A 16,735-nucleotide genomic window follows, 5' to 3' on the forward strand; every position below is an offset into this window, starting at 1 on the left:
CGTGATTATACACTATACTTTTATCTGCTTTGTATTTTAGTTTTCTCGAAATCTCTAATGACAGCTTGACACGACAATCTTTGATGATATTTATATTTCTGTCTTTCAATGGTGTTGAATGCAACGTTAATAGTCACGATTACATTTCTTCAATAATATTACTTCGCTTCCCTAAAACTTTTTTCAAACTTTTTCAAACTTAGTGAACTTTTTTCAACTTTTTTCAGACTGGTGGAAGGTGTGCTGTTGCCCTTTATGATTATCAAGCAAGTATGTCATTTGTTTTTTTTGTTTAAATCAAATTTCATGATTTTTAGTAACTCTAGAATATTTGGGTTTTTCACAGAAATTTCAGAAAATCTGTTCCTTTAGGATCATTGCAGACTATTTAGTTTTTTTGTGGATTTCGTGATAGGGATACATCTTGCATTAATCAATTTGTTTTATTGTCACTATCTTTGTCTCATGAATACTTAAATATAATATATTCTGTTCATTTAGAAGTATGGAACTTGTCATAGCAAACGTGTTGTTTTTCACAGCTGTTTTAAGTTTATGAAAGTGCCAGTTCAAGTTGACATTAGGAAGAATCCTTCATTTCAAAGATTATAAAAAGCAAAATTTTCGTTTTTGCTACGTTTTTGCTGAATCTGTCAGTTATGGAGACGGTTTTTGGTACTCTGTGTCTCATTTTGGCCAAAACAAAATTTTAATCATATTACAGGTTGAAATTGGAGGGTAAATAATGCCATTTTATTTTCGTATATTGAACCACTTTATTTCTGACTTTATTCCGATGTCGGATGTATTCCACTTAATCAGTGTACCGTTCAGAGATTCAGAGTTAACAATAGGCGTTTGTGATCGAGCAAACATTGCGAATTAGCTTTAGGTTGCCGATTGGATACGTAACAATAGGTCTATTGTGTAGTCCCACCAATGGAGAATCTAAATGGCCAGCGAAATGCTTCGAAACATAGTGCCTTTAAGCTAGTGGAAACTTGTCAATATTAGTAATTTTTTTCCATTTAAGCACAATTTTTATTGACTGCTAAACTCCAAAACAATTTTATATCTTTTGAAGTTTGTATCAGTTCGTTTTGAGTTGCAAAATAGAAAATGATGCTATCGAATGATGCTGTCCTATGCATGGTTATTTGCCGATGTCTTGTTTCATTGGTTGATTTTAAATATGCCTACTTAAAAACTAACTTCAAACTGGCATGGAAAACAAACAATTTAGGGATCTTAAAGTACTTTTCATCTAACACACTGCCTACATCCGACATCGAATGATCTCTAAAAGGCGAGCGAAAATCTCTATCAAGTTTCGGGTAGCAAAATGCATATAACGGAGAAAGGGGCGTTTTTTGGTTCCATGATTTGAACGGCTAGTACTCAAGTTATGTGGGGAACTAACGAAAATTGAGCTCATTTCATTTATCTATTAGGCTGTTTTTTTCTGTTAATATACTTTGAACATTATATTTGTATACTTATTTATATTCTTAACTACTGGTGTTACTTTTTTGTAGCTGCTGAAGACGAGGTGACATTTGATCCTGGTGACGTCATAACAGACATTGAAGAAGTCAGTGACGGTTGGTGGCTTGGGGATGTAAATGGGAAAAGGGGGCTTTTCCCAGCCAATTATGTAGAAATCAAGGAGTAGTTCGAAAATACGGCGGACGAAGTGCCTTAGGCAGTTGATATAATTATAAAGCAAGGGTAATATCAGCTTAAATTCGCTTTTTTACTGAAATCAAGCCAGTATTAGGTAATATTTTGTTTATTTAATTGCATTTGTTATACCAATCTTTTGACCTATATTTTATTAAATTTGCAGATAAAATGATACATGATAGTTTTAATACTAGGATGTATGTTTTTTTCAGTTTTTCTGCATTTTGCAGCTTTATGGTTTGCTTCAACTTCAAATGAACTTCAACTTTAACTCACGCAAATTTTGAACATCTTTTGGCTAGAGACAAGGATAAACTAGAATGTGTCTTATATAACAGTCAATGTTTGAATTAAAACATTCATCTGAATCGTAAGACATTTTCAAGTAGTTGAAAAGTCGAATTTTGCCCATCTCATTATTACATCATGAAAATTACTGTTCACCGGTCTGTATAGGCAGAACTGTACATGTTTTTGTGTATAGAACAGGGAGGTTCTACTGTATGGTGCTACTCTGAGTTATACTTCGGATATTACATCATTATTGCATCAGATGTTTATCTGACCATGGATATCTAAGGCTAAACATTGCAAATTGGCCTTTTTACTCCTGCTTTTATTGCAAACCTTTCTTTGCTAGTTGCTTATTCTATATTCCTTGTGCTTCTATTCAGAAACCGTTTATCACACAACACATGGAGTTTTATTCAGAATTGCTATGTCTACAGATGTTTTTCTTCAGTTGTTCGCTGATTGATTCTTTTGTCTTCCCAAGCTTCTTCCGTCAGAAATTTTCTAATTCTATGCACAATATTTGAGAATTTGATTACCGCTTCGAAGCTGACGCTTTGGTTTCTGTTCTTTGTCTATTTAAACGTTCCTTTTGGTTTGCAAATAATAGGTTTTGTCTTTCTTACCAGGAAGCATTTTTGATAAAAACACGCTTTTGTCACGTATACAAGGATTTCATCTCATATTTAAAGAAGATACGAATCAAAAACCAAAGATACAACAAGTACCTAATGTTGCGGTGGGATCAATGAAGTTGGGTGGATTTATTTTTGGTGAAGCAAAGAAACCGAAAATTAATCCAACCGAAATTCTTGAAACCTGTATATTTTCTCACCGAAATTTTCAAACGCTAGAAAAACTTTCATTGCTCGCTATTTTACTTATTTCAAAAAATGTATAGGATTTCCTGTTGTCAAATCTGATATCAAAAAGCATCGAGAACTTTTTCACAGAAATTTAAGCTTCCAATTTTCTTTGAGTATTACTATGCATCCAGCACGTAAGTTTCTTGTTCTCGTTTGTTATCAACAAATAAGATATCCACCTCATCTTCACTCTCGCCCTCTACTTCAAAAAAAATTTAATTCTCTGTAGCCTGAACTGATACTTCTACTAGCTCTTCGTAATTTCTCTTGATTGTTTCTTTGAAACGTTCCAGCGTTTTCAATTTGCACGTCTTAATTTCTAACTCATAATAGATCTGATTTCCCAATCCCTCATTGCGATTGGTGATCAAAATATGGCGAACTGTGAACGCTTCCAATTAATTTTCCTATGCGGGTTATAAGAAAAGAAATAAAAAGTCCTCTAATAACTAAAGGTTTATGGCATTTTTGCCCACTCTTCAGTTCCATTTGGGGTGACATTGAAATATTCGATTTTTGTAACTTTCTTGATTTTGTTCCAGATCACCAACATCGTGATTTGATTTTGGATTTATCAATATTTGATTTCGTCATTGTTATGATAATAGCTTAAATGATTTGTGATTTTTTATTTCAGTAACATGATCTTGTCAACATGAAATATTTTGGTCATAGCTTTGCCATCAAATTATTTACTAAACTTTTCGGTATTTTTCGCCGAAAGAACATAAATTTTCATTATATTTCGTGAGTGACCAATTTTTAATGCATCTCTGCTATCACCAGCTTGAGTATCTTTCAACAATTTCCAAACACCATAATTGATACATTCACAGCCTTTTTATGTCCGTTCTAAAAAATTAATTTGATATATATTGTTGAAAAGATGTAGACGCTTTATATCTCTTGTTTAATTGTATCTATTACACCTTCGTATGAATTTTTGGCAAGCTTAATCGAATTTTGGTTTAGAGTAAATAGTCACTGTCATAAAAGAATCGACATTTTAGGAGGCAGGACAGAAGCAAACGGCTTTTGATTGTGCAAATTTCTGTCTGAAAGAATTCAGATTGCAAACTGTTTTTGAGCTAACCATTTTTAAAGAAGAAGTCGAATAAGAAATCGAACGTCATTCTGCATCTATCAATTCTTGAAACATACGTAAATGTAAAGGATTACGATACATTTTAAGTTGAACCTACAGTACGTAGAGCGTCTATGGACATCTATATACAAAGAGCCTATCTGACATATTTTTTAACTGATTATCCGTTGAACAGTCTAGTTATCTCTCTATGTTTTAGCTTTATTCTCTGTGTTTCTTTCCAAATGGTTGATGCTAAAAATGGTGTCTATAGAAAGGTTTCTAACAGGCTTCATTGCCTGCTCCATACAGGTTCTTCCTTGTTGACTCCTCGTTATTGTTTGCATCATTCTTTACTTGATAAACCGAATATGACTTCGACATTCCCAAAAAAATGTTCATCTACAAGGTCTAGGTCTTAAGTTTATTCAACAAGTTTGGGAAATACTGACAAAAACAGAGAAATAAATTGTATAACTTTAGCCAACTGCAGCAAACAACTAACTTTTTCTACATTCACATAATATGAGAAATCTCCTAAAGATCTTCTCTTTACTCTATGTTTGAAGCAACCAACCACTACATATATAACCTTGAATTGTTAAGCTTCAGTCAAAGCCTAACTAATTACAAATGTAACGGTTTTCAACTTCTGTAGTTAAAGAATAGCCTGAGTTCTGATGTTGCACTATGAGCAGTGGATGGAGAACCCCTATCTAGAGTTTCTTCTGAAGTTACTTTCGATATATGAAGATAGCAACAGCCCAGATGTGTTGTCATAATCATGCCTTTCTGGATGAATACGTTGCCAGTCATACCAATCTTGTGTACTGTCCCTGTTTATTCAACTCTTGCATCGTTAAGGCATTGATTCTTCAAAAATAGTGCTGTTTGAAGCTTCGTGGCTCATCGTCTCCTCAGCCGACGTTGAGTCAGTTTCTTCAATTGCTCCTGCTTCGTCAATAACTCTTTGTAGCTCTTTGATGTACATCATCGCAAACCGTAGAATCTCAACTTTTGAGAACTTCTTTTTCTCGGGAATATAAGGAATCTTTTTTCGTAACTCGTTGAAACCATCGTTAACTTGCTTGACTCTGTTGCGTTCTCGTTCATTCCTGCGCGCAACCGCAACCGGATCCATCGTCGATACAAGGCTTTGGCAGTTCCTGCGTCGTCGAGGCCTAATGTTCAGTGACGCAATTTGTGGCTGTATTGGTCGCTCATTTTGCTGAAAGTTTTGATGATAGTTAACGCTGTTTTCCGTCGTTGTAAATGTCTGATGGAAAAATGACATTTGTCCGCTAAATGGCTGGAAATCGCTCGGGTACTCGTTGTAGCCTTGGTCTTTTTGCAAAGTCAGCAACATGTTCCCACTGTAGATATGAGCCGTATTCCTTGCTGGATACTTAAAGTCTTTAGAACTGAATTTTATCAGATGTATGGCTCCAATGACAGGCTTTTTTGCGTTCACTCCAAAGTTGCACTTTTCAGTGTTCTTACTTTTTTCTTGATCTCCAGGTTATGATTATCTCCGGGCAAATGATTATCAGAATATCTTATCTGAACTTTAACTTCTGATTCAATTCTTAATTTATATTTACCCTTCTCTCTTCGCCAGGTAGGTTTGTGCAATGTTTAACATTCTAGAACGTCTCTCCCTTTAATGCTACCCAACAGAAATTAAACACCAATTTCGAGAACTTTTGCAATTTTCACACTGCTAATAGCAACAGCTCACCTTCGCAGTTCGCAGTCCCTTGCCTCTGATCTTTAAGTATCGTCTTAATCAACAAACTAACGCCTATTTCCTTTTCTGTCATTCAATCTCATGAAAAATTCATCACTGCTCGATTTCTATTCACAAGTACACGGTTGTATACCATTAAAAACAAATATAAAAACCCTTAGCATAACAGGGACAGACGTTTGCTCATTTCGTTTTGTTACTTCTTTGATCCCGAGCCGAGCGTCTATTGACAATAAAAACGCGATCTAATTGGCCGGCCGGTGGCTGCAGTCGGCAGAACCGCCCGCCAGCCGTTAACATAGTCAATGATACCCGTACGTTCAGGGTCATATTCCAGAATACCTAATACTGCTCTTTTAGGCCATCCTTGCGAATTCATTTGCAAATCTCCGGTTTCGTAACAGAGCTATTATGAAAATTTCTGATATATAACATATAGAGTTTTGCACTGGTTGAAGAGCTTTTTAGATAGCAAGTCGAATACTTGCTTAATTTATTCATTTTTTTGGACTAGTATCAACTGTATCTTAGAGCTTCTCTAAAAAATGTTTTCATTCTAGTATTTGTGTTTCTTCAAAACTCTTTTTAGTAAGCGAATTCAACCCCCCTTCCCCCCCCCCTTCACTTAATATCCTAGAGTTTTTCGATACATTAACATTTTCCAAAACAAAGCATCAACATTTACGAAACTTAATTTGTAGAGTCATGCATTTAACTTGTAAAAAGAGTAGAAAATGGTTTAACCTCCTCGAAATACTGTACAAGCAGCAGGGAACTTAATCATGACCTTTTAAATAAGATAACAGATGCTCTAGTCTAACATTGATCACCTGTTAATGATCGTAGCTTTTAAAATTTTTTTTAGCATTTCTTTTCCTCCGACAGTCAACAACTTTTCGTGGATAGCTTCAAACTGCTCGCTTGCCGAATCACTCGCAATCCCTCTTAAACTGAAGATAAACAGATTATTGCAATTAGATTGCATATGCTTATTACTGCGATTGACTTTCTTGAAACCAAAGAAAATGCTTGAAAAAATGTAGACGACATTGTCTTGATGTTGTTGCCCATCAAGATATCATCAATAAAGCATATACCAATTTTTTATCCACGGTTATCTTCCAACTACATAAGCCTTGGCTTAGGTTGTGAGCCTTGGGATTCTCGCTTAAAGCATATTTATTCCTAAACATTCAAAAGCCAATACTTCTGTTTTAGTTTTCATTGACAGCAATATGAAATTTGTAATGATAATCAATAACAAGAAATTTTTTTAAATAATTTATCAATGATTCGAAACAGCATTTGTTTAAGAAACGGATTAATGAACCGTTGAGGTCGAGGTCTATGGTCGATTGTTTGATGGCTACCAGCAGGAAGCCGCCATGGAGAGAACATAATGAATAATTTATAAGACGCTTCAATTGATAGCATTTTGATCTTTAGGAGAGCACAATACGTTTTATAAACGATTTGAGAAGCCTTGAATAAAAACAGGGTTTTTGCTAGATAGAAGTTTTCCCTGCTTTGCAATGAGAATCAAGCACCTTTCATTTCTTATCTATTGTTATCAACTTAAAAAGTCATCTATGTATCAATACCTTTTCGTATTAGCTGTTATGTTTGCTTCGAATGGTTATCTAGCATTGTCGCAACTCACAATTAAAGAACCGATTTTGCTTCAGCTGTTAAAAGGAATCTTGTTCAAAAAATATTCCTTAATTCCTCTTTTGCTCTGAACATCATATCTGATGACATTCTTATTTCCATATGGAAACTTTAGAACAATTCCAGGCAGACGGGCCATTGATATCTTGGGAGAAGATGCTAAAAATGATATGAATGATTTTTATTTTGGACAGAGTATCATCCATTACCTCTACACCTACACTGTCAATTCATTTAGAGAAAGACATCTTGGATTAGCATTCCTGTCATTTGGATATTTCATCAAATATTTTTACGGATGAAGCTAATTGTGACTTTAATGCAAAGTATCTTTAGTCTTGATATAAGACTATTTGAGACTAAATTTGATTTAATTTAAGTTTATGGCCCCAACATTCGTTTATATGCCTGTATTGCTACATATACTAGATTTATATGCCTATAGTTCATATCCTAGAAAATGAATCTCTTCAACCGTCTTTCTATTTAAGTAATCAATTTCTATAATGAAGCTTTATAGAGATAATGTTGTAACTTTGTGCTTAAAAGCTAAAAAAAGTTTATTGCAAGTCCCTCAGAACAGGACCAAGGTGGAAAGATATTCTCTGAATTTTCATATGAGGATCTTTTGAGTCGTATTAACCTCAATAGCAATTGCCAACGAAATGTCCAACTGACAGGCATCCATTCTTTCTCTTTCCTCAAGCTCATTTCTTCTCTTAAACTTAAATATACTGTTACATTTCTCTAAGAAACGGATACCATGGAATTTTCGCCTAACTATTATTGAATTTCTTTACATATGAAATCCTATTTACTTTTGATAATTCTTATAATCATCAATTCTTTTCGATTCTATTCAACCTGTTTGTACAGCTGCATTTGATCTATGTAAATAACATCTATGTGCCTATCAATAATTCAGCAACAGTTTTTTGAGTGATTGTTTTAACGCATTGCATTAACCGTTTTATTTGCTTTTCATTTATCCAAAACATAATTAATTTGCGTTTATAGGTTTATCCTTTTAGTTTGGAGAAGAACTCTTTACTTCTGCAAAAGGGACTAGTCTTCAAACTTCAAGTGAAAAAAGACATGAAAAATTGCCATGATGGAAGCACACAGCGATTTGTGACACCTAGCGTTGCTTTTTATGCATCTGTCTGTATAGTAAAAGGAATATTCACGCTCAAATATTTTGTGATCTAAATGCTGAGGATTGCAGTTGTATGAAACAACAAAATAGAAAATTAGAAAAATGTCAAAATTTTTGCAACAACTACAGTTGTAAGCAAAAGTTTGAGACCAGGAGAAAAATAAGAAGAAATACAGTTATTTAAAAAAAACAACATATACATATGTTTATTAATATTATTCTATACATGATCAATATATAAACTTTGAATATATCTATGTTGCACATTTCGTCTAAAATTCCAGTAAAGTGCACTAGAATGGTACTTTTACATCAAAGAAATCTAATTTTGATGTAAACCTAGAAAAACCGGAAAACATGACACGAGGTCTTAAACTTGTCCACCTTAGCGCTCGATGCTGTATCCTTGATTTTTCTACATTTGGTTAAGTATGAAAAACACTTCTGCCTGAAATATAAAGCTTTCGTTTAGGAAATAAATTTGCTTTCTCTCAAGGATTGCCTACTTATCTAGTAAGTCGTTACCTAAAATGTTTTTTAGGGTTTCTTCATTCTGTTACTGTCTAGAAATATTTCAAGTATTCTACCAGAAGCAAAGTATCTCTACAAAAATAGCGAAGTATTATTGCATATGGTTCACTATGTTTGGCCAAAACATTTTGCTGTAAAATTTCAAAACAACCAATAGAATCTAGATGCATAGTTTCGAAAAAGCTTAAAAAAACTCAAGGACCTCTCAAGATCTCTGTTAAACGATTCAACACCAACCATCATTCCTGAAAGGATCTTTGAATTGTGCTCATATAGTAAATGATATAGATTTGATCTGATAAAGTATCGATCTGGTAGAGCAACAATATTGGCAAAAAAAGCAGAACATATGCAAAACAAGAAGATACTTACAAATCATCCGCCCCTTCCCTTTTGCCATATCTTTTTAGATATCGTAAACCAAACTTGAAGTGTTCTCCTCAGTTGATAGACTTCTACCCCATTTGTTTCATTAGAGATTCAGTTAGTGCATTCAAGTTTCTGTCTACTATCATTCGAGTAGCCCAGTCAAAAAATAACATCCCCAAAATGCACAAAAATATCTAAGATACGGCTTAAGAAATCCGTAGAAGATTGTATCAATTTATTTAAATTGTAGAAAATATTTTGATAAATTCCGCGACAGCTCTGGAGGCAGAAACATTTGATGTGTTTTTTCCGATCAAGATTATTGCCAATTTGCAACTGAAAATATTTGGTTTCCTCATATAATATAATGCTCACTATAATATAATATAATGCTTTTTACCTCTTCCTTGTAGTCATGAGCATTAGGTGTATTTCCATGCTATTGAAAATATGGTTTGCTGCCCTTTAGCCAATTCACTCACCTTTTAGATTATAGTCTATAGCCAGGGGTGTAGTGCTATCAAAATAACAAGAGATGGTGGGGTCTTGCGAAAAACGCTGCGAGAAACATTAGAAAATGTAGACATTGACTACTTTTTGGCATAGACAAGGGGGCCTGCTTATAGCTTTATTCAGTCAAATGGTAAGGGGCGATTGGTAGATTGTAATCTGCGTACATTGATACTGTAGCGTTTTGTAATATCAAGTGGAAGATCTTAATGTATATGAAATGTAGAAGTGCCTGAGGCACTAGCCTTTTAGTAATTTATGACCCCGTTTACACTGTCCCGTGCAAGTTTGGTCCCGTGCAAGTTTGGAACGACAAAAGTGTCACGGTTTGCCCTTCCATGTACACTAGCACTGTGGAACCGAGACGATTTTGCTCTGCTATCTGGAGCAGTTTTGTTGCTGCTATGAAAGCGAACAAATTTTGTACCGTCACAGTTCCGTTTTTGAACGGGACAAGGTAAACACCTATCCGAGACAATTTTGTCAGGGATTCACAATGAGGTCTTCTGTATGGCTGTTTCAGGTAATCGTGGCTTTGATTTTGGACGATTTTTTAGACGAGGGATTTGTCAAGATGGCTCTTGAAAATCTAAACTACGTTTTCAAATTCCTTATCGCCATGTTAAAACAAGTGGCAGCGATCGCTGGGCTGAACATCTAGCAGCCATTTACGTGCCCTGGGTACCAGACTCACTATATATTAATTTTATACATAGTGAGTCTGGTACCAAGGGTACCATTTACGATGGTTACCACCGTCTTCGACAACGCTATTCAACTTCTCAGGATAAAGAAAAATTTCGAAGAAAAGATGACGACTTCGAAGATTCTGGACAGTTTTGTCTCCGTACTTATTTTTTATTGTACTTATTATCCGTACTTATTCTCCCAGTCCAAGGTTTGGACTGGGAGATTGCCTCGGTCGATGAAATATAGCCTCCTTTAAACAATGCTCTACCATTGAATTTAGGTCGTACCGGCACAGTGTAAACGGAACGGCTATACGGAACAATTTGGAATCGCGACAGTGTAAACACTTGCGAACGTAGCGGTACAAATTTGTTCCGGGACAGTGTAAACGGGGTCTATACCAACAGTGCCTTCGGAATGAAAATCATATTGCTGGGGGAGGGGGCTCCTGCCAACACTGATATATGAGGAGAGACTGATATAAAGGAAACGTAGTACAGTTTCGCAATTATTGGGGGGAGGGGGCTCCTGCTATTTAACGCTATCATTTTATGTTCAATGATGATAAGTCCCCATTCAATTTTACAGCATGGCAGATTTTGGAGCTGTTGATTTGGTTTCTTGTAGATATTGTTTTCAAGGGTGGTAAACTTCTCTGTTCGATTTTGAAGTTCTTGTAGAACCACAGTTTTCATCACCGTCCAGTCAAAGCATCTGAAGTTGGGCACCACAGTTCACAGTCAGTGTACTTGAAAATTTGGCACTACAGTTCTAATGTACAGGGCTTGAAAATTGTTGATATTTGTCAAAACGTGAAATTTTGTAAAATCATAGGAGTAGTTGCTTTTCTATACTAGAAATAGCTCTTGCTAGTACTGCCCGCAAACAATTAGTTCCTTGATAATGATTGTTTTGAAAATTTGGGTCAGGACATTCGAAGAAGACACCATCTTGGGTTTTCACAATTTTATAAAAACAGCTGCTCTAGTTGATGCTAAACTATTCTTTTTATCAAGAATTTTTGGTGTCCAGTTTGCTTTTGATTTTAGTCCAACGCCCTTTTGAAAATCATTAAGTTTTTCGAGGGTTTGACATTTATTTTTCGTTTTCGAGAAGTAAACAAAGACGTATGAAAATGGACACGTGATAGAACGGGTACACCTAAAATCGATTGCGAGAAAGGATTCGTACAGCGATGTACAGGCGATAATCATGACAATCATAACTTTTGCTCGTACTACGGTCTCGAATTTTTGGGAGAAAGGTGTGGCATTCGACTGGTTTCGATTCCCAAAACTTCGAATCAAAACTTCCATCCATTGCGGAGAACCGAGCTGTGATGCAGCACCGTTTTCGTGCCAAAAAAACCGAAGGCCTTTAGCAGAGTCTTGGCAGAGCAACGCTCCGAAGATAATTGCCTTCCGCACAAAGAGGTGGCGATTAACGACCTCCTCGACAAAGCCGATTGATTGACAATGAAATTGATTGACAGTTGTCATGGCAGCAGAAAAGTGACAAAATCTGCTGACAAAGTGCTGACAACATGAACTGAAGATTCCATATGCTACTTATACGCGGGGCAGACTATAAGCCCTTCACTCGCGCGCTATCGCGCGCGAGTTGCGGGCAATTATCAACATCAAGGCTTCTCTAACGGAAAATGTTATCCGGGATGACATTAGTAACCAAGTAACATGGGACATCATGCCTCAGCCATGGTCATATCCCATAATGCATAGCAATTTCAGCTGTCTTCAATCGGGGAGCACGAGGAAAATGGCGGCGTGGAACATGTCCGTTTGATGTGAAGTTTAGGGTTGTATTGCATGAGCAACATCCGTTGTTTTGATTAGGTTATACGAAAAACTTATCTCGAAAACCGTGAAATTAACAAAGCAGGAAGATGGTGAGATTTTTTCTGTTTGTCTCTAACGAAATAACGGACTTCTTGTTAAGTCTTTCCCCGAATTAGGCCAAGTGGTATATATTTTGATGCCTTACCTTCTTGGCCTACTTCAATGTTATGCTATTAGTGATAATGTGTGAAGAATTAATATAAGTAAAGGACATTCAATTTAGATAAAACAACATAAACATTAGACTCTTAATTCATGAGTTAAACCAAATGCATTGCCTGCTCTTACCTTCAATTTGGCAGAGATGCATCATGTACAGATCTCGCAATTCTCTGTTCCCCGCAATTTTTTATCTTCACTTTGCCAAAAATCATAGATATGGAATCTTCAAGTTGAAATCAGTCTTTGCTGAACATTTCATGTTATTTGTGCCATCAGATTGTGAATTACCACATTTTCAAAATTAAGCTTTTCCTATATGTACGTAGTGAGATGTTTTCACTACAGCAGCATATTCCAGCCAGATCTAAAGAAATGTCTAAATATTCAAATTGAAGAAGCAAACAAACAGTTCAAACAACATCAAATTGTTTAATTAGCTTAATTTCAAGATGGCGGTTTCAAATCTTAAGTCACTTTTTGAGAATGGTTACATATCTAATGTGAGGTTTACATGGATTCCACCCTGGCTTTTCAGTCATGCACTTTATAGTCCATTCCACTTATAGTCAGCCGGCTTACAGGCACACTACTGTACTTCCTCTGAAAAATGCTGCGGCGATCATTACAGACTCCAAATTTTGGATGCGACCTTAAATAGAGGGTGGCATTCAATACAAAATGAAAAGTTTGATTCCACCCTGGCTTTTCAGTCATGCACTTTATAGTCCATTCCACTTATAGTCAGCCGGCTTACAGGCACACTACTGTACTTCCTCTGAAAAATGCCGGGGCGATCATTACAAACTCCAAATTTTGGATGCGACCTTAAATAGAGGGTGGCATTCAATACAAAATGAAAAGTTTGTTAAATGAAAAATGACAAGAAAAATATGATGAAAAAATATAAAAAGAAAGTCAAGTCAAGGAATGTCAATATCACTTTCTCTGTCAGAGTCCTTGTCTCTATGAGATAAAAACTTTCATGGCTTTCCAATGGTAAGCGTATAAATGATTCCTTACTTCCTGTTTGATGTGTTTTCTTATGAACACCGCTTTTCAAGATGCAGTGTTCAATAGAGGGCAGCCTTCAAAAGAGGGCGGTGTTTTTTCAAATGGTTGGCTGAAGGTGCAACGTTCAATAGAGGGCGGCATTTGTTAGAGGAAATACAGTATCTGTTACAATCACATTCAATTTAGATCCAAATATGCAAAGCTATTAAATTTAGCTCTGCTTACAGTCATACTCAGTTTACAATCACAAAGTTTTAAGCATGAGTGGGTCTGACTATAACCAAATTATACTTTATGATGCATTTTCACCTGAAAATTTTATATTTAATGCACCAGAAATCCCAAAATACCAGTGTGCATTCTATGATTTTATTTTGCCAAAGTTTATCCAGGAAAAGATGGTTAGCCAGTAGAACTGTTGCAAAGTTTTCCATATTTATCAACACATCAATATGGCCTAACTACAGATAAAACTTTCCAAAACTTGCCAAACTAAAACTGGCAACATTTTATAAAGGTTTGTGCTTGCCCAAGATCTGGCAAAAAAGACAAGAATGTGGACAGGCCAACAGATCCTTAAAACGATATATTTTTACAATGAAACTAAACTCCCTATGAAAATTTTTACCATCCCTATAAAATCTCTCAATAAATAATTTGATAATATTGTATCTGAATATTTGGTAAATAACTTTTATTCTTACCTTGTTTGTCTAATTTTGCTTTGTTTTATTCTTAAAGACTGATCCTAAATCATACTGGAGCACAACAGAGAGAGGACGTAAGGCTGAAGATAAACTAATTGAAGCTCCCTATGACATCGAGTCATGGGGCACTTTAGTGAGAGAAGCCCAGGTTTGTCAGTTTTTAAATATTAGACCAAACTCCATGCAAAAATAGTGGTACATGTTTTAAAAAGCCCTTTTTACATAGATATATACATCATATTTCTCAAGATTCCTAAGAAGTTTTTTCCTCAAGAAGCTCTTTCATCCTACATTAAAGCATAAAACATCATTCAAAATTTTACATAAATAGATGTACTCATTTATAGTATTAGCCCTACTAGAGAATTTCATTGCATTGTCAATTGCTAGGAGTCTCCCCTTGTTAAATCAAGTTGAATTAAGGCCCATACCTAATCAGGCCTTTTAGTTTGATGTGAACAAGCACTCGCATTTGTGTTGGCACTTGCCAAAAACCCAACCACATGAGCATTTTATTGCTTGCGCAAAATTGTATATAATTTTTTTATAATAAATATTTCATCAATAAAAACATTTCCAGCCATCTTTTGTGACCTATTGAAGTGACATAGAGGATACAAAGTCACACAAAAAACAGGAAACTTCAGTAAGCAGAATTTACCACATCTCAATAGAAAAATTAAATTGAATATCAAATCCACTGTCAATGTGAAGACTGATTTTTAGTATTACTTCTATCACATTTTAGAGCCATCCAATCAGTACAGCACGCTTGATGTATGAGAAGATTGTCAAGCAATTCCCAATGGCTGGAAGATATTGGAAGCTTTACATCGAGCAAGAGGTCTTTTAAATTTATATTTCATTTCCATGTTTTCTATGAACATGATGGGTGATCTCACTGTTTTTCAACCCCAGGCAATCCCACTGCTCTATGACATAATTTGCTCCCTTACATCCTGAAAGATCTGTTTTTAAGACCTTTGTCAAAGTGTGATCACCTTTCATGTTATTCTGAACTCAACTTTGACACTTGGCTTTTTTGATAATTGACCTTTTTATGCAGCTCATGAGCAAATTATTGTAGGATATTTTCAAATCAATTATTATTTAATGACTATAGTTTAGATATGTAGCAAGTTTTGGTCGGTATAATAATTTAATACACATTTTTCTTTTTGGTTTAAGTCATGTGTTTACTTCTGCTACCCTCTGAGTTGACTCAAGGTGCACACAGAGTAAAGCTTTTTGAAATCATTTTAAAAATTAACAGACATAGGGTTGTACACTATATATAATGTTGCGCTTTTCCTACCCAAGTACTGTATCAGAAAAATATGCTAATCATTCCCAAAGCGCTTACTAATTTCCATCGATGTCTAAAATTTCCTCTAGCATGTTGTCTTTTCAGTTAATATGCCCAAAAATAGTTATGATTGAGGCTTCACATATCATGACTTGGTGGTATTGAAGCTCTTTTTAACAGCAAATCCCTGCTGTTTGTACTGCTTTTGAGATCTCAGTCTTTGCAGTACAAATTAGAGATCACTGTCTTTTTTCGCTACCCCTTCTTTCTCAAACCTCCTCTATTAGACACCCCAGGGATTTCTGAAGCACATAAAGACATATGCCTAAATACATCCAGCTAGAACAACATACAAAGTTGATGAAGTAAAAACACCTCAAGCACCTTTATAAATGCCGTCATTACCTAAACAATCAATTATTGTCTCTGCTTTTTAATGCCTCCTTTTAGTTTCCCTCCCCCAAGAAAGCAAAAATGTTTTTGACCTATCTCCCACAGATTTTAAACAGTGGATATTGTGGAAAATAGCTTCTTCAGCACTTTCTGAACTTCAAAGTTACTAGGGAATATCTAATTGCTTCTATGTTCCAAATATGGTTCCTAAAGGTGATAGCAATATGGTTTTTCCAGTTTTGTGTCATAGTTGTTCCTGTTTTTATATATAGCCTTTCCATACAGGAAATCATGAAGTAGGTCCATAGCTGTCAGAAACCAAGACCACCTATTCCTATTTTTGATTGAATCAATTTGCATATTCTAGCTAGGGCAATTCGCATATTTTAGCTGTCGTTCATTATAACATACAATACCAGGACAAAAGTATTGCAACACCTGCGACAGTGATTAATGGCAGACAATGCAATAACTTTTGTTGTTCTCGGATTAAGCTATTGTTTAATCAGCCAATGGTAGGCAAAAAAGACAGCGAATTCATTGAATCATAGAGTTTCGAATATTCCATTTTTCAAATTTTGAATCAACAATTGAAGTAACTTTTCATTGTGGAGGTGCTTCTGGCTCTGAAAACTGTTGTAATTCCTTCTTGGATTGATGCAAAAAATTTATGGATAAAATGCACTTGAATTCTCCCTCATTCTT

At 35.3% G+C, this 16,735-nt stretch overlaps 3 protein-coding genes across 3 annotated transcripts in view; 2 read left to right on the forward strand and 1 right to left on the reverse strand.

The window, feature by feature from the left end:
- Positions 1 to 1,876, forward strand: part of LOC135681230 (uncharacterized) — a 42,650-nt gene extending 40,774 nt beyond the window's left edge. Inside the window, exons 25-26 of the mRNA XM_065195577.2 lie at positions 228 to 270; positions 1,536 to 1,876. Coding sequence (XP_065051649.2) covers positions 228 to 270; positions 1,536 to 1,672 — 180 coding nt within the window. The 3' untranslated portion in view covers positions 1,673 to 1,876. The remainder of the gene's footprint in view (positions 1 to 227; positions 271 to 1,535) is intronic.
- Positions 1,877 to 3,752: 1,876 nt separating this feature from the next.
- Positions 3,753 to 5,443, reverse strand: LOC135683054 (achaete-scute homolog 2). The gene has a single exon (XM_089113557.1). The coding sequence runs from the start codon at positions 5,288 to 5,290 to the stop codon at positions 4,784 to 4,786; it is 507 nt and encodes a 168-aa protein (XP_088969683.1). The 5' UTR covers positions 5,291 to 5,443; the 3' UTR covers positions 3,753 to 4,783.
- A 6,886-nt stretch (positions 5,444 to 12,329) lies between these two features.
- Positions 12,330 to 16,735, forward strand: part of LOC135681188 (cleavage stimulation factor subunit 3) — a 39,793-nt gene continuing 35,387 nt past the window's right edge. The window contains exons 1-3 of the mRNA XM_065195519.2: positions 12,330 to 12,501; positions 14,366 to 14,479; positions 15,080 to 15,175. Of these exons, the coding sequence (XP_065051591.1) occupies positions 12,499 to 12,501; positions 14,366 to 14,479; positions 15,080 to 15,175 (213 nt within the window). The 5' untranslated portion in view covers positions 12,330 to 12,498. The remainder of the gene's footprint in view (positions 12,502 to 14,365; positions 14,480 to 15,079; positions 15,176 to 16,735) is intronic.

Source organism: Rhopilema esculentum, chromosome 17, assembly GCF_057945365.1.
Source record: "Rhopilema esculentum isolate cy_ngs chromosome 17, ASM5794536v1, whole genome shotgun sequence".
NCBI classification, from domain to species: Eukaryota; Metazoa; Cnidaria; class Scyphozoa; order Rhizostomeae; family Rhizostomatidae; genus Rhopilema; species Rhopilema esculentum.